We start from the raw sequence: 24,566 nt of genomic DNA, 5'->3' as shown, positions 1-24,566 counted from the left end.
AGTATTGCTCCAAATTACTTTTAATATTTAAATAGTTACTTGCATGCAAAATGAGAAAAATCCCCCTGCGTATCATTGTGCTGTAGGGAAAAGAACTGAAGGCTCAGATTACATTTTGTCCCCATCTCTGCCACTGAATCAGCTATGCCCTTAGTCTGAAGGGAGCACTCAGGAGGAGGAGCCAGCTGCTCCGTGCTCCCAGCTCCCAGCTGCCCGTTTCTGACCTAGCAGTTCTTTTCCAGCTGACTTTTCAGGGATTCTCTGAAAGTTGACCACAGCTATTTTAGAAACAACTAAAAATATCTTTCTGAGGGGATACAAGCTATACAATCTAGAATTACGAAAAGTTGACTAGGTTATGCCAAAAACAAGAACAAGATGAATAGTATTACTCATTGAAATTATTGAGAAGTCACAGCAAGTTCAACTAGCCTCCTTTTAAAAACCATTAACTTCAGAACCCTGACCATTTTCTCTTTACTAAAGAGGTGGGTATGCCACTCACTCGCCGTTCCTTTTTCCGTAGATAAATTTCAAACTGCAGCCTCACTGAAGTTCAGTGTGGAAACACATGAGACCAGGTATCCTTCTATCCTGTTTACCAATCTCTTGTTTTCAGATTCAGAAGGGGAAGGTCCACGGAAGCATAGATGTCGGACTGTCCGTCATGTCGATAAAAAAGAAAGCTCGGAGGATAGACCTTGACACGGAGGAGCACATCTACCATTTGAAGGTGAAATCACATTTCAACAGTTTCTCTGTCATTAGCAGGGTGAGTAATTTGCCTGCACCGGTAGTGGATAGGAGACTGGTTTCATAGCCCCTGCTCCTCTTGCTCGTGCTTTCAGGTGAAATCTCAGGACTGGTTTGATGCCTGGGTCGCCAAACTGCGCCATCATCGCTTGTACCGGCAGAATGAAATTGTGAGATCACCGAGAGATGCGAGTTTTCACATATTTCCTGCAACCTCCACAGCTGAATCCTCCCCAGCTGCCAATGTTTCTGTTGTGGATGGAAAGGTATGCCTTGCTCTATACAAATCATCCTGGAAATTGCTTAAAAAGTTATGGAACTACATTGCTGTGTCTCACTTGAAAAAAACTAAAAATACAAGGTTTGCTTTGTGAGTTGACACTCAGAAGACAGCAGTGACATTAAGATCAAAGATGATCGCAACTATGGATTAGGCAGAAATATGGATCAACAAGTATATTAGAGTTATTTCTCCTTTCTGATGAACAGATTAGCTCCTGTTTTTCTGTGGCTTTGTAGAAATATTGAGAAGAGAGCACACACTTGTTTAAACAACACTCAGAAATCTGGTGCCTTCCTGGGTGGTAATAAGACAACACAGTTTTAAAAGTAAAACTTACTTTCTTGCCTTGAGTTGTCACAACTTACATGACCCAGGGAGAGACTAGTAAACTCCCTCATGAAGTTAATGCAAGTAAGACAGAGAATGCGACAGTAACATAAGTAGTAACCTATTTCGTTCACCAGGTACTGTGTTAAGCATTTGATGCTCATCCGTCTCCCGTCTTTCATACCGCCGAAGTTCAGAGATAGTAAAGAATTTGAAATGGAAAGCTGGGAATGGTGGCACACATGCCTTTAATTCCGGCATTTTGGGGAGGCTGAGGCAGAAGGAGTGCAAGTTCAAGTCCAGCCTGGACAATTTAGTGGCTTATCAAGAGTCTGTCTCCAAATAAAAAAGTTTTAATGGGGGAAATGAGGATTAACTCAGTGCAGAAGCTCCAAGTTCAACCCCTAGTAGTGCAAAGAAAAATAGTTAATTGTCTACAAGTGGCATAGCCATTCCAGGATTGGAGCCCATATCTCTGTTTCCAAAATCAGTGCCCTTTCCATTATACTAGATGCCTCACAGACCATGGATGCTGAAGTTGTTCTTTGGGCTGTAGTATAAGAGTTTGTTTTCAGTAAAGCTAAGAAGCTATAGGTGTTGCCTTTTTTCAAGTCAGGGTTAAGACAACAAGCAGAGAGGCAGCTGCGTCTGCCTTTGATTCAGTAATTAGGTTTCATGAAACGTAGCAGCGTTGCAGGGCCCAAGGGTGCTGCAGCTTCACGCTTGGCACCTGAAATTGAGGACAGAGACAGCTGCCTGATGATTGGGTTCAAGGACATTTCCATGGAGATCCTCTGCTTCCTTCCATAGGCGTGTAGGTAGTACACAGAACCAGGTTTCCTTTGCAAACTGTTATGAAATGTGATGGAGAAACTGCAAGACTAACCAATCATATTCAAAGAAACATTACTGTTGTCAATATTTTGTTATTTTAATGGCAATTACCAATGCCATTTTTCTTAAATCTCATTATTTGTATTTCACAAGGCTCTCAGACCTTTCAATATTTCATGATGGTTGCATCTTTGCTAAGGACTATTTGATTACCTTTCTCCTTGAAATCAATGTGGGGTTAACCCTAGGACCAACTGGTTCTGTAATAAAAGGACTCGAATCAGGAGGTCAGGGGACTTGGAAGTCTGGGAGCTTATAAATTCCACGTTAGTCCTTAAGTTTCTCTAGGCTTCCGGGTGTCAGTCCAAATAAAATAAAAAATGTATTCCAAGTGGCTCTTTTTAAAATATAAAAATGTAATTCTTCGGTTCTTCCAACTTCTGCTTTCATCTTTGGCACAAGGTATTGACAAAAGATACATTACTTCATCCCTCCCCTTATTTATTAAATAACTTGGGTGATATTTGAGAATCATGGGCTAAAATTAAATCCTCCCCTACTGTTTGCCTTGGAATAAAGGAAGTTCTTCAACTGTGATTTTCACAAAAGCTCTGTTTTTGTAGTAGCAAATGACATATCAGTAAGATCTAACTCAGTGAAAGATTTCCATTAGGTTTATTAAAATGCAACAAAGATCTAAAAGAGCTTTTTTATCACTTTGCTCTCCTTCTATATGCCAAATTACGGGGCTCTTGAATGTTAATCAGCTTGTGGTCCTGTGTTGGTAATAAATAAGTCTGGGTTTGCTAAGTGTGTGCATCAGTCATTTCATAATGATTCAGAAGAGATACAATCAGTTGTGATTGAATATTGAAACCAAATATGGAATTTTTAAGTTATTTCAGCTTCTTGGGAAACAAATTTCTGTTTATTTCACTGAGTGTTTATTTCACTTACCCAACTGTGTACCTGCATACTTCACACAACTTTATTTCACATAGAATCCTTTCGATGTAAAATCAGCTTGTCAAACCACCTTTTTATATAATTTTCAATAAGCGTTCAAAGCATAAGACTGCATATTGGTGGATAATAGATTTGGGAATCATTTGTGGTTTATAAGACAGTGAGCTGATCAATAGAGCACAGAGAACTTTTGGAAGGAAAGGCCTTAAGGTATAAGTTCTGCAATAAAGGCACGTGTGGCGGCACACACCTGTAACCTTGGCACTCTGGGAAGCTGAGGCAGGAGGGTCACATAGTTTGAGCCCAGCAAAGGCAGGCAACTTAGCGCCTTAGTAAGACCCAGTCTTCAGATTAAAAAAAAAAAAAATGAATAGTAGGGCTGGTTATGTATTTAAGTTCAAAGGCCATGGTTTCCATCTACAGTATAAAAAAATGTTCTGCAATAAGGACACTGTATTAAATACAAATTAACTGAGCACTTAAAATTATTGAGAATTTGAGTTGGTGTATCAGATGCAGTATACTTGAATGCTATTCCCTTACTTGAATGAAGAGTGCTGTTGTTTTGAGTCTTTTTTGAATTCTTACCACCATGTTTAGCAAGAAGATTCCTCCATATTTTGCACTTTATTCTTTTCTTTTAAAAAATGTTGCTTTGAGGATGCTGGTATTTTTTAGCAGCTATTAAATGTACTATTTCTGCCACATGTGTCCCTCCCCTGTAGGTGCAGCCGAACAGCTTTCCATGGCAGTCTCCGCTGCCGTGCAGCAACAGCCTCCCTGCGACCTGTACAACCGGCCAGAGCAAAGTGGCAGCCTGGCTGCAGGACTCAGAGGAAATGGACAGGTGTGCAGAAGGTTAGTTCTTGCCATGGAGCTTAAACCAACCAAAGCAAAAAAATCAAAACCACTATGGCGCATGGTGGGTACTGCGTCCTGCCTGGCCCTTTCGTAGCCTTCGTCTGTCCTTATTTTTCTACACTACATCCTTCTAAAACCCACGGCCCCAGTTCCCTTGCCCCACAGAACCAGGGAATCTGGCTTTTGCCCTTGCCTTGATCACCACTCACCTTGGCCTTCTTTCCTGTCTGTCTCAGGACTTCCCAACTGCCCCACCCCTGGAGATGCCCCACCCACACTCCTGGGCTCTTTTCTGCCCTCCTTTCCTGGGCGTTTCTGCAGCCTTCATTTCCTTCTCAGTTACTCTGTTTTGCCCACTGAACAGATGTCTGTCTCCTGGCAACCCAGCCCTAGCGGCGGAACTCCAAAGTGCTATTTCTTATGTCCATAGTTACTCACAAGTGTTGTTTCTGCGTGCATCCGTTGTTAAACACCTGAACCAACACACAGTTGCCTCATTCTGTACCTCCCGGAGCCTCTTAATCTCCTCTTCCTTTCTCCTCCCCTCCAGTCAGCCAGAGCAGCTTCATCCAGACGTGGTCCATGGACCATTTCCATTCTAGGTGACAATTTCCATTTGATCTTCAAAACTGAGAAAAATAAGGGCAATGTAAAAAGTACCCAGGAGGGCTCAATTGACTTAAATTTTGTAACAATCTTGAGATGATGCCAGGATTAAAATAGTTTTCTTTTATGAAATTATAATAAAAATAGACATTGCTAGATGTTGCTTGATGTTCTCACTGAGAAAAATGAAAATTTGGCAATCTGTGAGTCCCCAGCCAAAAAGAGCCTGATAATGAAAACAGAGTGAACCACCAGTGTGTGAACGCAAAGTCTGTGACTCTTTTTATTTATCTTTTTTTTTTCAGTACTGGGGCACTCCTAGGGTCTTTGCACTGAGCTATATACCCAGCCCTTTTAAAATTTTTATTTTGAAATAAGTACTTAGTAATTTGCTAAGTTGCCCAGGCTGAGCTGTGATCCTCCTGCCTCAGCCTCCCACGGTGCTGGGATTACAGATGTGCCCTGCCACACACTGTTCATGTCCACAGGATTTTTATCAGACCCCCCCAGATACCTACCTCCCAAACTCAACCTTTATTTGAAAATGTGATTTAAGAGGATTTTATATTTGTAATCACACCTAGTTGGTAGTCCGTTAAGATTTTCCAGGATGAGTTCAATGACAGCCAGACTTAGTTTGAGTGCAGTAATTTCAGGTTGGGGAAAGAAGCCAGACTGCATTTTCTGAGGACTCCGTTAAGTTCAAGCAGCAGTGATTCCCAGGTTTCCTATGGAAAATGTCAGAGAAGGTCACTACCTCGTCCACGTTCACATGGCTGCTAAAATGGAGGCTGGGATTCGAACTCAGGCACTCTGACTCCAGAGTGGGTGTTAAGATGATGTCCCACTCCCATGTCAGCTGTGTCTTTCCAAAATGTGGTCCAATGCCTGCTCTTCCCTGTCGCCCTCAATGCTGTTGTCATAACCACTGCTGAAACTCAGGTCACGTGTTATCCTTCCCTGCTCATCCAGCCCAGACAGAGTCCTGCCTGTTTTTCCTTCGGAAACTTCCCCCTTACATGTCTTGCACTGAATTCCATTCCTGCCTTTTCACTGCTGTCCTTGTCTCTCGGTGTCGCACTGCCTTCTGATGGTTCTTCTACCTCAGTCTCTTGCGTTGCTGCCTCATCCTGCTCAGAGGCTCATGGGAAATTACTAGTCTTGAGCCTATTTTCGGCCCCTGGACTAGCATGTAGCAGACAGGCATCACTGTGTTGCATTTCAGCCACAAAGCACAGTTACTGCTACTGTGCCAGCTGTGTGGATGAGGAAAGTGAAATGCATAGAGGTGAAGGTTTGGCCAAGGTTATACAGCCGCCCTGGTGGAGAGATTGGGACTACAACCAAAACATATTTGACTAACCCCCGAGCCAGTTCTTTGTTCGCTGCATAATACGCCCTCAAAACTGTTTGTGCTTAAAGTAATTTTAATGCAAAACTCTCTTCAGTGGTTCTCCATTGGCTCTTGATGCTTCCACACAGACTGCTAACCCAGCATTTAGCAACCCATGCTCTGAGACTCCAGGCCCGCAGATCCTTTCAGCCTCAACCAAGCTTTGCTCTTTCGGGAACGTATTCATGTATTCCTGCCTGCAGGCCTTTCTAGGGTTGTTCTCCCCGACTTACAGTGCCCTCTCTGCCCTTCCCCACTGTCCTGTCTCGGTGAAACCTTTCCAGTAATTTCCAGACCCAGAACATGGACCATCCTTTCTGCATCTTCTCTGATGACCCCAACTCCTATCAGCACTCCTTTTCAAATCTCTTACTGAAGTTTAAAAATAATCTATATTGGTTACTTGTCAGAGAGTTCCTATTATTGCATCTCAAAAGCATGAATATTTCTTGGTTGTTTCACTAGTTACATTTCAAAAGGTGCAACACCTTCCTTACTTAACACATTATATATCTGATTTGTATAGTTCTAATACTTAAAGCAGCTGGCTATTCATGGATTAGCCCTGACCTTAAATATATAAGGAAATTACTTGACTCTTGGGGCACTTTTTTCCCACAGTTATAAACTACTGTATTAGTATCATGTCTCTAATAGACCTGAAAGGGATCGTTCATTGCAATATTATTATTGAGCTAAATTATGAATATGTTCAACTGATTTTGTATTCTATTGCGTTTGTGTTATTAGAGATTGAGCCCAGCACCTTTACACAGAGCTACATCTCCACCCTTTTTTAAATGTTTTATTTTGGGGAAGAGATCTCCCTAAGTCACTGAGTTGGCCTGGCTGGGTTCAGACTTGCTATCTCCTGCCTCAGCCTCCCAGAATGCTGGTATTACAGTCATGCACCGCCTCATTTGGCTTCCATTCTGTTTTTCTGAACCTGACTTTAACTCCACTCAAATTCCAGACAAGGACCTTGTAAACCACTTCAGAGGGATAAGTAGACAGGCCCCTAAAATTCGACCATAAGACTGCTGAAGTTCCCTTAAATGCTTTGCCCATGTGACAGAACCATCAGATCAGGAAAATGATCACATGGTGTGAGTGAGATTTTAATGGCTTCTACACTTAGAATCATTAGTTGGTAAGAATGAGCTTTGAAATCATCTGCTTTTATGGTTCTGCACCAGAGAAAGGTCGGTTTTGTTTCATTTGCCTATGTTACCATCATATAGACATGGATCTGCCTTATATTTGCTGTAAGCGGCATTGACTTCCTTTTATTACAGTTGCCACCACCCCCTCCCTAATTCTAACATGCTTTTATGTCTGATCTTTATTAGATCTTGCACATTGCCAATCAAACCTTGTGGAACTTAGCAAACTCCTGCAAAATTTGGAGATACTTCAGAGAACTCAGTCAGCACCTAATTTTACTGACATGCAGGTAAACCTACTACTGATGTTGGTAAAAAGACGTAGGTATTAACCTTTGATACTTCCTGGATTGTTCTATGAATATACAAGGTGACATTTAAAGGGAAATAATTGCAATACCAAGTAGCTTGTATTCTGGAGTTATTCTTAATATTTTGGATCTTGATATCATTGTGTTAATTAAGTGACTTTTTAAAAAAGATGAATTTTAAAAAACTGTTTTACATTTCAAATACAGTATGCATTGCTGTAGAAATATATATCTGAATCATTTTTTCATTATTTCTGTTGCCTTAGAAATGACAGTTTTGAAAATATAAATTTAGACACAGAATTATAACCATCTTTTCATGAAATAAACTGCTCAATCTCTGTAATCCTGTTGTCCTTACTTTGCACATCTGGAAAGTATATTTTACAATTAAAATATAATTTAGTCTTTGTCTCTGCTTTTAATGTGGCTCTTCTCTCTCCTGCCTGGTTTGCTTGAAGGTACTAACATGATTCTACACTAACTTGCTATGCTTTTTGTCTGCATGTGTATTATCCGTTGAACTAAATGATCTTTTGTTGCTTTTAATTATGTGTGCAATGTAGGCTAACTGTGTAGATATCTCAAAGAAAGACAAGCGGGTCACAAGACGCTGGAGAACAAAAAGTGTCAGCAAAGATACAAAAATACAACTGCAGGTACAGATTTTACTTTTCCTTCCTTCAAGTTTTCATGTACTTTTAAAGTATTAGTCTTTATATTCCGGTAAATGGGCATTAGCTTGAGAGAGCAGCTTAACTACTTTAAAAGCAGAGCTTTTCAAACAGAGTTGTATTGTCTGAAATAGTGGGAAATCTATTTAATTTGCCTACTTGAATATAAGTGAAAAGAATTTGAAAGAAGGTTAAAAGTGTATAATATGGCTGGAAAGTAGCATTTTCATTCTCAGTTATAGCCTTTGAGCCATGAAAACGTATTTTAACAAAAAGTCCCCTTTAAAATGTAGACTAAAAATTTGGTGGGTTGTAATGAACATTCATTTATATACACTGCAATAGATCTTAAAAGGGCCTTTTATGTGTCAACTTCATCCAAGTTTTTAATATATCAATAAAAAGAATAAGGGAATAACCCACATATCTGGGTTTTTGTCTAATCACTGTGATTTTCTGGCTGTAATTTTGTGTACATCTGTTGAATTTTCTGAGCCTCCATTTGCTCTTGGGTAAAATGATGGAGAAAATTTGATGATTTCTGAATTCCCTTTCAACTGTAAAACTATGTGATTCTGCAAAATAGATATTCTTTGACCTGTAAAAAACATTTTAAAATCTAGTCATAATAACTAGTGATAAATTTCCTTGAAATTTATTTGAAAAAATTTTTGACTTGAAATAAATAATTGTAAATTTTTAGAGGCCCTCTTTTGTTACTGCTTTGCAATGAAATAAAATATGCACATGCCTAAAACTTGAGTCATAAATCATCTTTCAGATATTTAAGCTGGAGTCTCTACTGTTCTTATCTTAGCTGTATATTATAAATGATTCTTGCCTTGTGCAGTTAAAATTAGACGTTATTTGGCTTTTTATTGTACTATAAATCAATTTATATCCCAATACAAAGGTTAAAAGGAAATGCTTTTCAGATATCTTCTATTTCTTCTGAATAATTAACAAAATAATGCTCTAATTTAACTGCTTCAATAACATTGTGTGCATTGTAACTCTCAAGATGTAACTGACAAACTTACTAATCTGATATTTTTAAAAATAAACTTTCATATGCACTTAAAGATCTATTTTTAATTTAGAATGTTTACATCCTATGAATGCAATTTTTTTGTGTTCCTTTGTTCAGTGTGTTTTTGTGTTTTCCCTTCTGTTCATAAAGTTAATACTTTAGGGACAAATCTGCCAAATGATTTAACAAGAAAATTACCTAAAATTGCCTTTGGCAGTTTTATTTGTTTTGATCTTGTGATTAGTGTGTGTGTGTGTGTGTGTGTGTGTGTGTGTGTGTGTGTGTGTATGCGTGTTTAACCTTGGTATCTGTGGGTCTCATAGCCAGAAAAAAAAAAAAGAATCATTTTGTAAATAAAAGAACCATTCTTTTAAATAAAATAATAGAAGAAAACTAGTATCATAAGAACATCTGCATTTGTGAACAGATATTATTTTGATGTTTTCAAAAAGTGTGCCAATGAGCAGATTCACGGTTGTTGTCTTGGGTGGGTTCATTGTCAGCAAGTTTGAGTGCCACATCCCTTGCTGTCTGCCCTGGCCAGGAAGCTCACCACAACCTCTTTTTTATCCTATTATTTCTAGTGGAAACAGAAACAGAATACAGTTCTGACTACCCCTCCTAGTCATAGGCTATGCTTTTAAGTACACAGAGAAGTTATCAAGAATTTTTTGAGTCTTCAGGGGAAAAAATTGTTCAAAATGCAGGAAGAATCTCTCCGTTTGTACTCAACATCTTTGTGTCATTTGTTTTAAAATTTTTATTTATTCTCTTTCGCTTTATTTTTGTTTTGCTAAAGAGTAACACAGTGGCCCTTGATTTTGAGGAAAATGGATATCATCTCATTCCCCTGCTCAAAGAATCTTTGTCCTTCAAAAGTGAAAGATGTAGTTCCAGCTTCATGCAGGAATAATAGACCTCAGGCGTCAATAAGCTATTACTCTTACAGAACATCCACTTTCCCTTGGACTTCAGCAAAGCACATGGAAGACTGAAATGCTGTAGAATCTGGTACCGTCCTGGACCTTTTCTGCTCACCTGAGCTACCAGGTCTTTCAGGAGCCCTCAGGATGCTCATTCTCTTTGACTGGGGAATTCCTCCAACTCTCTTCAACGTGCATCACTGCTAGATACCCAGAAGTTCAGCCAGAGATGACTATGAATATCATTACTCAGTAGTATTTAGACTACAGAGAGGCGCAGGATTTCATTTTACTCTATTAGATTGAGCCTTACTCCTACTTCCTCCCCACCATAATACCCAGATTTTCCCCTCCTATTTTGAATGCTTTTTGACTGTAATGCCAAGGATTGGTTTTAAGCTCATTATCATCTCACTTTCCCTGTTGTGACAGCTCATTTTCCATCCCCTCTGTTGTGTGCATGTTTTAGTTCCTCAGCCTTTGTGAAGAACCCAGTGGCCTGCTGCTGGTGGTTATGGCAGTGGTTATTATTGATGTTTTGTCCCTGAACTTTGCATTCAGCATTCTGTCTTAGTTGTCACTTTTAAATAATTATAAAATAGATCATTTTAAAGACTGGCCTAGGACAATAAAAATGAAGAATGTGTTATCATGGATATTCGATTGCTTATTTTTGTGTAGGTTAGATCATGCTCTTGACTCAAATGTGACAGTTATCTTCTGGACCAGAATGGCTATATTTCTACTAGATGCCATTGGGTAGTTGGCCTCACAAGTCTATTGTGTATCTTATGAACTCAGTACTTGCCCTGAAATGTTCTCTGAGATTACCTTTTAGAAAATGGACTTCCTGTCTCCTAAACTTTAAATTTTCTAATTCTATTAGTAATTTTAATATCATTATGCAGTAACAATTTTGCTGTATTACAAGGCAGAGGAAGGCAAGAAGGCAATAATTTTAAAGGTGTGCTATTGGAGAAAATGCTGCTAGATTTCCTACACTGCTAATAGCATGAATTAAATACTCAATCCCTAAACATTGGAGAAAATGGTAAAAATGAGTTCTTCCTTTTACTACATTAAGTAGAAAGGGATTTTGTATAGAAAACCTTCTGTGGAGAACAGATTGTCTATGTGTGTGTGTGTATGTGTGTGTGTGACATACATGTATACAGATTTGTGAAGATGGAAGAGAAATATTAAATATTTGGAAAATTTAAAGAGAATCAGATATAAGATTTTACAATATTTTTCTGTCATACTAAATGTAGGAAAGCACTCACGTTGTTTTTCAGTGTGAAGTGTTAAGTTATTCTAAGAAAGTGCCTCTTAGTTAATAGACAATGAAATTCCTGAACACCACCTTAAAGATTCAGTGTTTGTCAGGTGGAATAAAGTCCTTAGAAGGAAAAGTCCCTTAAACCCACCCTCTAAAAAGCAGAACAAAATGAGAAAGAGCTCTAAGATTCTTCTGTTGGTTTATGCAGAGATTCCCATTACTAAAGGAAATCTTTGCTTTCAGTTTTTCATAGCTGATTTTCTTAGGCATTATCTCCACAGACTGAGAAACTTGAGATCCCCCCCCCATCCTGTACTGACTTCCTCCTTGGAAAATTCTTCAACTTGAAGATGCCAGCATTCTTTCTAATTGAATCCTAGTGAGGAAGCTTGATGATGGGGGGCTGTATTGGGAAGTTGGGGAATCCTAGTACCCTTCTCCTTTTTACTCAGTAAGAAACATAAAATGTTTTAAACTTCTGCCTGGCCAATAGCAGGCCCTCCTTACAAACTGTTCCTTTTTAGCAGTTTCACATTATATAATCAGTTTTTCCCAAACGTGTTGTTTCTGCCACTTATTGAATGCATTTTGACTCCATATAATATGACATCACATGAATAAAAAACAGTATGCACACTTATTTTACCTTAAAATCACAGACTATTATCCATCAGTTCATAACTCTTCTCTTCCTTTTGAAGTAGGGGATGTGTTCACAAAGGTTTTTGCACAGGGTTTGAGTGACTTACAAAGAGAATAATGACCATTTGTCACTGCATGAATGTCCCTTAGAGCTCTGTCAGTGCTAAGGGTTTTTGTTTTTTATTCTTTAAAGAAAAGTCAACTTCAGTTAAAAAACTCTCCCTCTCCCTTGTCTGATTATCTTTCACCCTCCCGCACCCCACTTCTCCCTCCCCATCCCGTGTTTCTGCCCCCTTCTCTTCTCCCATTCACTGTCAGGAAGGGCCACCTGCGAAGGGCCAGTTCAGCACAACCCGGCGCCGGCAGAGGCTAGCGGCAGCAGTGGCTACCACAGTGAGTGGATTTCAATCTCAAGTGGAAGTTTAATAAGAATGAGAAAGCGTGTGCGAGGGTAACCTCTGGTCCCACGGTGCCACACATGCGCAGTGGCATCCTCGGTAGCCACGCCTGTTGGCATCGCCTGCGCATGCTCTCTGACTGCCTCTGCGTGGCAGAAGGTGGACATGGTGTTCATTCCGCAGTGGAGAACTATGACGTGGTTCTGTGTTCCACGTCTTCTGTCAGTATGAGAAATGCTTTAAACTCAACTTCAACTCGACTTTGCAAAACTTGTGTACAGTGCCCTGTGGTGGGAGATTTTCTTAAATCTACGGGTTTGGGTTTTTTCCTTTCCCCATACGGATACTGGAAACTGCTATTTCCTTTGCTGAAAACTCATGTTACTACAGACATAAATTGTGCTCTTTTTTTGTAGCACTGTGAATATTTGAAAAAGATGTGAGAAAGAAATGAGAGGGTAAGAAAAGGTGATTTTACCCAAATTACACTGAGCAACAGAAAACAGTTTTCTGGAAAAAATTCTGACATGAAAATGTAGTGTAGGAAAGAAAAACTAGAGTAAGAGGCTATGTAATCCATTTCAAGGGTTTGTTGTTGTTAAGAGAAAATAGAATCGATATAAGGAGAATAAAGAACATACTGAGGTAGACTGCAAAGAATGATGAAAATCCATATAGAATATATAATAGAATATCTAAATACATGAACCTTTTGCTAAGTAGTGTTATGGTAGTGTTAACCCTAGCTACTCGGAAGACCAAAGCAGGAGGTTCAGGGCCTGCCTGGGCAAAAGAAAAGAAAAAAAAGACCTTTTGCTGAGTAAAAGTAAATCATACAGTCATACATTTGCTTAATCGTGAAAGTCTGTGAACTTGTAAAATTAAGTATTACTGCTGTTGGAGATGTAGCTCAGGGGTAAAACACTTGCCTAGGATGCCTGAGGCCTTCAGTCTCCATCACCACTTTTTAAAAATATACAGAGTATTGAGTTCATAGCAATTATAGATGTTGGCTTTTTGGCTATTACATATTTCCTAAATGAACAGTAGTCTTGCTCCTGGTAAAGGTGGGATATATTTTAAGAGAAGATTGCTGAAAAATGAAAGATTTTGGTTGCATTGTAGAAAAATGGCTACTGGTATGAAAATTATTAGCTTTGTACTTTCTTAGTAATTGTCTCTGGCTTTATAACCAGGTGTATAGTTGGATTATTTGAGAAACAGAATTGTTTTTTTATTATGGAGACAACCCGTGTCTTGGAATTTATTAGGGAATTGACTCAAATTCAGTTTTGTGACTATTTGAACCAATAAATTATTAAAATTGTCTTCATGGTCAGTGTATGTTTTCACATGCAGATGAATAATCTGTGGCATTGGTGTGCTGACAAATTCTGACAGATACATGTACAGTCAGTTAAATAATTCTTAAATGTAATTTTCACTTATAAAATTTAGAAGTCCAAATGATTATGAGACAGAGAGCAACATCACAATGTGAGAAAGGTCATTGATTTTATGAAAACACTGTTTCTTTAAACAATGAACTCTTAAGATAGCCAGAAAATAATTGTCTTTTTCTGTTACTTTTTAAAATTACAGATACATACAATAAATGTAATAAAACTGGGATTAGCACCTGTTTGAATAGAATAAGCTCATCTTTTTTAAATGGAGGGTAGAAAAATTTAAAGCAAAAGTCATTAACATCTCTATCCCAACATAGCTGTACCTGCAGAAGTTATAAAAGTAACTAAGAAGTGTCTAATGAGAAAAGGCACTGGTAATATTTAGTAATGTTTTCAGGAATAAATTGGGGTGGGAGGAGGCTACTCTGAGCCCTCTAGGATCTGTAGTTTGAACTCCCTACTAAAACAGCAGCATTGAGCAGGGCCCTCAGTTGGATCCTGCAGCCCCTCTTCCTCATCCCAGGGACCTGGTCCTGATGACTCTGCAGGAGTTTCCCTTAATTCCTACTTTGATTTGATAACTTCAATTCTGAGAAGCCTTTTGCCTAGAATCCTTCCAAATGATTCCTAGTCACTTATTTCCTCACCCACTCTGATATCTGGCAAATGAGATTTGCCAAAGAAAGATATACCCCAGGAGATGTTTCCAGTATTTATTCTTGTTGACCCTTAACACTAGCACTCGGAATGGCCACCTCACGGCATCAGCCAGACCCACAGAACAGGATCTCGGAAACAGACTGCGGTCCCTTCCCCTGCTAGAGCCCTGAGGATCCCGGAGGAGGCAGTGCTGCTGTCCTCCAGTACACATAACAAGAATGACAGGAGCAGGGGACTTTGCCCACAGGCTCGATAAGACCTGTAAGCTTAGGATCTATCTTAGACAACTGTGTGTGCTTTCTTTCATGTTTACCATTGCTAAATTTCAGAGCCAACAGTTCTAGTCTCAATTTGCTTCTCTTTTCACTTCTTAGACGAATATTAAGAGCATCTTCTGACTTCCTCACTCCAAACCACAGTTACTGGTCCCAGAGTACGCTAGGATCAAGTTTCCTCTCCATTCAGAGGATTTCAAGGAAGCCTTGGATTTATTTCCAGAGCAACATAAAAGGCCCAAATGCAGCATTAAGGGTTCCCAGGTATAAACCTGGAGAGCTGTTGGCAGCTCCCACTCCAACCATCACAGACAGAGAAACTAGCTACCATTTAAATTATTAATTCTGCAGTGTCCAAAATGATGAATGAAAACCTAGGTGAATAAGTCCTCAGGCTGAAGAGATATTCATTTAGGTAGATTAATACATACCAGTTCGTATTCTCAGTTTTATTTCTTGAATTTCTCAATTAAAATGACCCGTTCCACACACAAGAAAGATACCAGTATTAACATCTTCAGTCAAAAGTATATAAAAATTAGTTTTCAATATCCTGGGGAACTGTCTTGTTGCAGTTTGAATGGAGCATTCCAACTCCCTGGGAGTAATATACAAAACCACTTTTACTGTTTTAATAGCCAGTTTAAGCCTCCATTATGTTCAACATAGAAATCTGTAGCTTACATATTTCTTCTCAGCGTCTCAGTCCCACATTTAAGAGAGAGGCCATTATCCCAGGGTCAAGTGTGGGTCCTCACTGGCCTCTCTCAGTTTTCACTACATAATGAACAGCCCTTCTGCAGCCTCTTGGCCCTTAAAACCCCTCACAAATGCACACAGTACAGACCCTCAAGCAAGCTGAGTCCTGGGCATGTTGAGGACTCCTCAGTGCATGCAAAACCCTTTTCCCTGATTCTCAATACATACGGCCCCCTCGCCAAACATTCACTTTCTTTTTCCCAATGTTGGTTCTTCTGTGGTTCTTCGAATGAAGAAGTCATGTCCTTAAGTTTGAAAAATCTCTGGTTTTCCCGTGTCTTTGACTCTCACTTTCACCATGACCTCCTGATCTCCACTAACCTTTCCGTGCATTCTCTGTTTCCCTCCCATAGGGGTAGGGTCTGACTGCTCTTTCTTGATTTTGCATCCCTACAGTTAAATTTCCTCTGTCTGTCTGCAGATGTCCACCTAAGTCCCCTTCCATTTTCTCAAATAATTTACTGCCACTTCTCTGTTTCAAATCTAGAAGGGGAAGAAACTTTGAGCCTCATAAGATAATGAAGCTGTTGACATCTCCCAGCCTGGGATAGTCAGGGTTCTCACAGAGGAGAGAGGAGCGTGTCATGATAATTCCAGATACTAAATGCTTTGGACAGTACATAGTGACATGCTTAGCTGAATTTAGGGGGGAATTATCGTGCTCGCTTCCCCAGTAAGCCTTGGAAATATTATGAGATAAATAACTATCTGCCAGTACAGAGCTACATCAAAAGGGCCTCTGTCTAGGTAGGTTCAGATGCCCCTCAGTTGTACTTAAGGCTTAAGTTTTTAGTTCTTTCTACCTTCTCTCTCTCCTTAGAAAGAGACAGCACCCAATTTCCATTCACACTCACCAAGTGTTCGGAAGCTTAAAGCAAAAACTAAAAATAAAATAAAAAGTGTTTTGTTTCCTTCCTCCTACAGGATATTTTCTGTTAGATGGGAATTATCCTTTCAGGTATTCAAAACTTAGCTTTGAGTGGAGTCTAGAATGTGGTTCCTACGGACGACTGAATGAACATCTAACAGTTAGGGAAAAGTTACTGGTGATCTGACTTGTGAGAAGAATCCGTATTTCATTTTTCCAAGAATGTTTGGCCAACAGCATTTGTAATGCTTGGGTAGCACCTTCTTGAAGAGGAAGGGAGGAAAAGATGCTTCTTTACCATCCATCTTAGGCCTATTCCAGAGCCAGCTTTGGACCAGGAAGTACCTCTAGCCATTTTCTGCATTTTGCTTTTCACTACTGGCCAGTTCATAAGCCATGCACATATATATAATAGAGTGTTGTGTAATATAGAAAGATAAATCATAGTGATTTATATAGTATATCTTCCATGTACTAATGTACACTTTAGTAAATTTATTTTCAAAATAATTGTGAGTTTCTTTAAGCCATTCTTTTATTTCCTGTTAAAATTGATTTGTATTTTGTCTAATGACTAAGGAGCAAGTGAATCTTTCTGTATACACACCTCTCAAGTTTTTACATACTTAGTTAGGTCTTGCTCCAGGCTCAGGGAGATGTGAGCACAGTCCTCTACCATAAGTGCTTTGACTTTGTAAGAGAAGGCCACCGATATCATAGTTCAGACTGCAGCTTTCAGCCAGTGATTTTTTTAAATGTACAAGGGTGGTTTCAGATTGGAAGTGAATTACACCTTCCTTCCTGTCATTCTGTAATCATCACTCCGTAACAGAGAAAAACCAGGGAGTCCATGACGTCAACTATGGGAAATGAGACTCTTTTCCCAGCCCAGCTACCTGCAAAATAAATGAGTACTAAGCCTCTCCAAGCACGTCGTCAGAGGAGAATCTATCATTTTAAAGAATGGGAGGGATCTTTTCTGTGTTAAGAGAAAGTGGATCCGTGCACTACCGCTCTTTAATAATTTGTACTTCCCCTTTCAGGTCCCTTTCAGTGCCACGATGTCGCCGGTTCGCTTGCATTCCTCCAACCCCAACCTGTGTGCAGATATTGAATTTCAGACTCCCCCTAGCCATCTCACTGACCCTCTGGAAAGTTCAACAGATTATACAAAGCTGCAGGAAGAATTTTGTCTAATTGCACAGAAAGGTAACGGCAAATACAATGTGCCCTTTAAGGAAGGTCTCTTCTTTGATGAGGGAATTGATTGATAAAAGATTTGTTCTTTTATATTTGTGTAGGGGATAATGGAACAAAGATTAAATAGTTTTTTATGCTGGTGGGAGTTCTAGACACAAAATGTGCAGGCTGAGGTTCCTGCCTCTTGGGAAAATAGACACCACAGGTCTCACTTTTGACTGAATTAAGTGTCACTGCGGGTGGGGAGAGAAGAAAATATTATCCTAAGCAGTCCAGTTAGGTGCTACCACTCATCTTGTTTTTGCGGGGTGGGATGGGGGGATTGAACTCAGGACCTTGTGTTTATAAGGCAGGCAGTGGAACTACTGAGCTAAATCCCCAGCCCCTGAAAAATGTCTTTTTAATACAATTGCATTGCTTATCCTTTGCAAGGAAAAATAGATTCTATTTGATTTTTTAAGACAATATTCACTTATTTTTAAACAATATTTAGGCAGAGCTTAGCTGAGAGCCACGCTTCTGCACAGTGTTCGAGGACCATGCTCAGTCAATGGTGTTTGGCCAGAGGCTGGGCTGAGCTGAAAGACCCAGAGTGGTTTTCCTCCTGTGCCTGGCACATCTGCAGGACAGCTGCGTGGCTGCCCACAACTGTGCCCTCCTCCTGTCCCTGACAGTTTGGGCTCCAAGAGGCTGGAGGTGGAAGCAGCTTCCTTCCAGGCCAGCTCTGAAACTGACGCAGTGTCTCTTCCACTAAACTCCGCTGCTGGTCAAAGTGTCATGGGCAAGCCCAGAATTGAGGAAATAATAAATCAACCACACTTTTGAGTCTCTTTTTTTTTTTTTAATGTATTAAGCTTTCAGTAAGATTTGTTTGTAAGTTAGTTATCTGCTCCAGAGAGTAGGGTATAACAAGGAAAAAGCAGGATAGTAGGATGTAGAAGGACCAAGCAGTCCTGTCTGTCTGTGCTGTTCCCAGATTAACTCCTCTCTCACTGTGTTGTACGTAACTAACATCATTTGACTTAGAATGGTACCTTCTTGGGTCTCTTAAAATCTCGCGAGAGATATGCATTGTGTTGTTTCAGCCCAAAACACCTTATGGTGAACTCATCATTTATTTCCCCTGGGGCTGTTGGTAGTAATTTATAAAATATCCTTGAGAATGTGTGTTAAATGGCACATCTTTATGTAACCCCGATACTCAAGAGCCTGATGTTTTAGGAAAGAATGTCCCTAGGCATCCCTGTGAATGTTGAACTCAACAAAAAATGTACAGACTCAAAACACAATCAAAGATGGTGGGCTTCCCAATTAACTTTTCAAAGAGCCTTGACCTCTAAATTAATTTCCTTCTTACTGTGCTACTCTAAATTCCAGATATGGATATGTGAGAGATAATTATGTAACAGATAGTCAGATCTTTAATTCCATAACCCTAAAACATTAAATGAAGTCATTTTTATCCTTTTTTCTATAGATTTGTCAGTCGATACGCTATAAGGTCAACTCTGCTTCACCTGCTTTTTCAGTCCTAGCAAGTACATTTCTATTGCATTTTTAACTGGATGCTAATTATGTTATTAGGCTACAGTAATAACATTGTTCCCATAACAGCAGAGATTTACAGCCTGTAATTTCTACTCCTGGAGCCGGGTAGCAGCTGATAGACTAAGACAGCAAATCAAATGTGTTAGTTGAGAGTGTGGGAGCCCCACAGCTGTTCCCGGGAGGTGGACTCATTTGCAGGCGGCCCCAGGAAAGCTTTGTCTGTTTGTTCACAATCCTGAAGCTTTCAGGAAATCCAAGTTTCAACAGTTTTAAAGCTTCCTTTGAAACGGTTTTCAACAGACACACGTATCTTCTATGCTAGAAAAATAAAAGATTGTGCTTGCTAGGCAGGCCACCAAACCACTGAGCTAAATCGCCCCCCCGACAACAGTTTTAAAGCTTCCTTTGAAACGGTTTTCAACAGACACACGTATCTTCTATGCTAGAAAAATAAAAGGCCTTTCCATGGCTGTTGTGTGGCTGCTTGGAAAGCATTATGAATTTCTAAATGAGTGAGGAGACTGCTTTTAGAGCCACCAGCAGTGTTAATGCAGTGCAGCTGTAAGTTATTAGCTTTACACTGGTGAAGGAACCTAGTACATAAAGGAATAGGTTATCCATCCTTGACATCCTGCCATTTCCCCCTTTAATTCAGGCCACTATATTTTGGGCTAAAATTTTCCACCTCTTTTAAAAATAACTTTTCCTAAATAGGAAAAGAGTTGTTTTAGTGCAAAGACTTTGCATGTGATAGAAGCTCTGTTATTGTAAGAAAATAGGAGTTAGCTCTTTGTAGTTCAGGATGAAAGCCTGCTTCCGATTTTACCAATGTCACTTGTGAAGTGTGGAGGAAATGGAGCGAGTGGTGTTCAGCGTTGCTCTTAGACCCAGGCATCTTCAGCACCGAGACCTTCCTGGCTGAGAAGAGAGTTCAAGTGCTCTCGGGCAACTATCGGAACTTCCACGGCAGCTGTCTGTGTTGTGGTGATAGGATTCATAAAATGCTCTTTTTTAGAGAGTGTACTTTTGGGAAATAATTTTTGACTAATTCTAAATGATTTGTGTGACAGTTTATGCTACACGGAATTGCTCAAAATATTATCAAATATGGCAAGTAAAATATGTTCCTTTTTCAAGGATTATAAATTAATTTCTACATATTGATATTTAGAGTTGATACATGATGTTTCCACATCTTTATTGGCTTGTCTGGCATGAAAGACAAAAATGTTCACCCTAATTAATTATAATTACCATATTTGTTTTGAGTGTAGGTACTGCAGTCTGATAGATTTCATTTTCAGGATTATTTTTTTATTAGACTGCAGCATAGCTTTTCCAGAAAATGTCTAGGTATGATTAAAATTCTGAGGAGTTTATCATATTGTATGTTTGTTCTGGATGCATTTAATTTTTGTTTCTCACTTTTCTTCCCACCCAGTGCATTCTCTCTTGAAGTCTGCATTTAATAGCATAGCTATAGAGAAAGAAAAGCTGAAGCAGATGGTTTCAGAGCAAGATCACAATAAAGGCCACAGCACCCAGATGGCCCGGCTGCGGCAGTCACTGTCTCAGGTAAAGAAAGTGTTAGTTTTCCCATGTGTGGAATGGTCCCAACTCGATCAGGCACAAGCTGGGGGTGGAGGCATCAGGCCTGGGGTTGGCAGATCCTCTGACATTCTCTCTTGAGTCATTACAGTGCTGGTATTGAGCTTTGCTATCTTTCTTCCCCAAAATGTCAAGGTAAGAGTGAGAATAAACCAAACTTGCTTGCACACATATAATTGTTATTCTGACTAATTGAATACTTAATGTCTAAGTTCATTTATAAGGTAGCCCTGATTTTTAAAAACAGGGGGGTTTAAACATCTAAAATACGTTTCAAAATATATTGCCCTGCCAGGGATTTAGCTCAGTGGTGCCACCACCTGCTTCGCAAGTGCAATGTCCAGAGTTTGAACATCTTTGATCATCCCTGGTCTGGGGATATATATATATATATATATCAAAATCTACTAGATCTTCTTTTTATTTCTGAAGTACAGCCTTGGGGTTCTCTTCCTAAGATGTTTTCTGAAGCTAAACTTTTGCATTTCCATATGTGGCATGTAGTTGGTCTTGTTAACACCAAGTCCTTATGTATATTAAAATTGAGATTTCTGATACAAATCCCTTAGTTTTGTGTGTGCCTTTTTACTCTGAGTATGTCCTCTGAAGGAAACATTTTCTTCACTTAGCCCATAGATGCACTTATTTTAATTCCTTTGAGAATTCAATGTTGTTATATGATTGTATGTGAGAACTCAGTGTTCATATAAAATATTATTCACTTCCTGGTGCCTTGGATCAGAGTGAAGGAGCAAGCAAATCCTGGGTAAGTGGCTCTCCATGTGGGTCAGATTCCGCCTGAATAGTGACTTCAGTCCCTAAAAGTTAGACCTAAACTGTATTACCATGTCTTCCGTACTTGGATCGTCAGCATATTTTCAGTGTTAAGTTTTGTGTCCTGGATTGGCTGCTACCTGGCCACACTTCCTGCGTTCACCATGGTGCACGCTGCTTCCAGTGCTATGCCGGGCGGGGGTGGGCTGGGGAGCATGCGCATCCCCCAGCACTGTCCTCCAGCCTGCAGCGGGTTCACTCCTAGAAGCCCTTAAGGATTCTCCCTGGACTCTTCTCAGCACTCCGTGGGCATTAGTAGATCTTATGAATCATTACTCTGAAAATGTCATGAATCGAAAAAGTCAAGATAATAGTCAAATTAACACATAAAATATACTCTTGGTCCCCTAAGTGTTGCACTGTTTCCTTAATATGTGTTTAATGATGAAAGCTTAGGTTATAAGTCAAACACGTAGTAAGAAAAATAAGAAAATTTGTTTCTCGCTTGCTGCTTGCTTTTTTTTTTTCTTTTTTTGGTAAGAATCATTGGTAGAGATGTAGACTTGAGCTTTAGGTGAAATTAGAAGTGATTAAGAAGAGAAATTTAAAAAGTTATTTATCTGTTCATTCCTTTACTCCACTCACTGTGTACCAGGTATTGAGCAAGATAATGGAACACTATGTGTTTGTTTCCCAAGAAGCTCATGATCTGATTGGGAAGATGAGCAGTATTTACCCAGGAGATGGTATAGAAAGGACCACATCACAGCTTCCACAGCAATGCAATGCATGGTGGTGTGGTTTGTAACGCTCCAGTTGTTCATTAGAATAGGAGATCCCGAGCTGAGAGCAGAGCCACAGCTCAGACTTGCAGAGTTGACACGGATTAGCCTACTGCTGACATGATAAAAGTAAAATAAAGCAAAATTATATAAACTTGCATCCTTTGGGTTAAAATATTTCCCTCTCTTGTGAAAGCACATTAATTTGCATCTAAAGTCGGAGCTTCAGTAGATTTTTGTTGGGTTCTTTGGGTTCTGTTTGTTTTATTTAGGTGTTTGTAGACAAAGGACTCGAGATGTGAAAGCCATTTGGCATATGAAAACTGTTGCACCCCCTCCTCTGGACAGTCTGGTGCTCAGAACTGTATTGTCAACGTGTTTTAGCTGTGTTCACATTTTGCATCCACCCATGCCTTCAATTGGGCCAATCATTGCTTCACAGGTCATCTTTTCTGACCTTCTGACCACTGTGAGGCTGAATTCTGTTTTAGAAATCACCACAGCCTTTGCATAGGCATTGAAAATTAATGATAGCTTACCCTTTCTGATGAATCACTATCCATTATTAGACTACTGGAGAGGTGACTGAAGAGTGGGGTGAATAAGGAAGTTACTCTGGGAATAGCTAAGTGGGTAGGAACCAGCTCATCAGGGTGTACACAAAAGAGTATCCTGTTGGTGATGGGGTGGACTTGAATTTAACTGGTTAATGATAATGCTAGATGTTGAATATATTACTGCATGTTTCTGTGTATTAGAAAGATCAGCCTGGCATGGCATGAGGAGGAATGAAATTGAAGCAAAGCTAATTGAGCAGACTCTTAGTATTTGAAATAATTCAAGAATGTATTATTGATGCTTGAAACAATATTCCAGAACTAAGGAGATACTCGCATCAGTAGAGGAGAGGATGGGTTTCAGAGACACTGAGGAGGAGTGATTGCTCGGAGATCGGATGAATGTTAGAGAGAGACAAGGAGACAGAGTCTTAGATACCTGGGTATATGATAGTTCTTTGCCCTAAGAAAGGGAACAAGAGGAAATGGCATTTCAGAAATACATGATGAGTGATTTTATGGATCATCCAGCAGGCAATGGGCTATATGGATGTTGATGATTCATATATCCAGTCTAAATAAAGGAGATTCAGCTGTACTGGTACTGCTTGTTATAGAGAACATTAATGTTTTAAGATCAGGCTAAGAAAAACGATTCTTTGATGGACACCCAAGGGAAGCAGCCAAGGAACTGGGGAGTGACAATCACTGAGGTCAAGAGTAGAGTTCTAATAGTCTCAAGAAGGAAAAAATTAACAGCATCTGATTAAAAGCAAGTAATATGTGCCCTGATGTTGACCCTGGAATTTGGCAGTCATCACAGCATGTTTAAGAAGAATGAACCAGGTGAAGATGCTAAGGGTGGGAGACAACTGGTGCAACCATCCCTGTTGCCAAGTCTTTCTTTTTGTTTTTCAAGTCTGTTTTCACTGTCCTTACTTTATTTTAACACAGCACTTAAGATTAAACAAATACTGAATAGCTTGAGTACAGGGAGACTGTTGCCTTCCAGGCTTTGAGTATATTTTTATATTAGTACAACTTCACCTTGCAGTGTGATTTCAAGGTAGCCTGGGGCATTTTTGGTCCATATTCAAGTGTCACCAGTTAAATCCCCAGTTATCTTCCTCATGATCAAATCTTTCCAGAGAAAAGAAAGGAAGGAGAGATGGTATTGAATTAACTTTAACTAGCCTAATATGCTTAAGCTTATATTTTATTTGACATAAATCCTATTTGATTGGTCTCTAATGATCAAAGTGCTGCTTTTTAATGAAGTATTTAAGAATATGTATCAGCTCTGAAAATTCTGTAAGCCCTTTACAAGTCACATAGCATATAAAACACATGAAATTATCATTCTTCACTACATGTTCAGCATAAATTGTTACCTGCCTTGAGTGAGTAACAATGTTCAGGGCTGGACAATTAAATGAGTTCCTCTTCTAAAATAATATTACTTCTTCAATCCTGTGTGCACACATGTGTATGTAATTTTGTTATTTTTATCCCCATGAAACTTAAACTAACTTTCACACCTGGAAGACTGCATAGCTGTTGAGCTTAAACTTACAGGGCAGGACGTTTTATGCAGAAGCTATCACTTTGAGATGACCTTATTACACATCAGCTATAATTTCATGTCCTGTTTTATGTAGTACCCTGAACATCAAACTCAAGTAC

At 39.5% G+C, this 24,566-nt stretch overlaps 1 protein-coding gene across 7 annotated transcripts in view; it reads left to right on the top strand.

Moving 5' to 3' along the window:
- Positions 1-24,566, top strand: part of Osbpl6 (oxysterol binding protein like 6) — a 117,110-nt gene that overhangs the window by 66,369 nt on the left and 26,175 nt on the right. The window contains exons 7-15 of one of the 7 annotated variants that reach the window (XM_010636763.1): positions 620-733; positions 849-1,019; positions 3,889-4,021; positions 7,373-7,476; positions 8,064-8,156; positions 12,364-12,438; positions 17,458-17,623; positions 20,604-20,737; positions 21,513-21,536. In XM_010636763.1, the coding sequence (XP_010635065.1) occupies positions 620-733; positions 849-1,019; positions 3,889-4,021; positions 7,373-7,476; positions 8,064-8,156; positions 12,364-12,438; positions 17,458-17,623; positions 20,604-20,737; positions 21,513-21,536 (1,014 nt within the window). The remainder of the gene's footprint in view (positions 1-619; positions 734-848; positions 1,020-3,888; positions 4,022-7,372; positions 7,477-8,063; positions 8,157-12,363; positions 12,439-17,457; positions 17,624-20,603; positions 20,738-21,512; positions 21,537-24,566) is intronic. The other 6 variants (XM_010636765.1, XM_010636764.1, XM_010636768.1 and 3 more) reach the window with 6 other exon arrangements.

Source organism: Fukomys damarensis, unplaced genomic scaffold (genome assembly GCF_012274545.1).
Source record: "Fukomys damarensis isolate Sample0158 unplaced genomic scaffold, DMR_v1.0_HiC HiC_scaffold_26, whole genome shotgun sequence".
In the NCBI taxonomy this organism is placed as follows: Eukaryota; Metazoa; Chordata; class Mammalia; order Rodentia; family Bathyergidae; genus Fukomys; species Fukomys damarensis.
The sequence above is the reverse complement of the archived record's forward strand: the minus strand, read 5'-3'. Positions and strand labels throughout refer to the sequence as shown.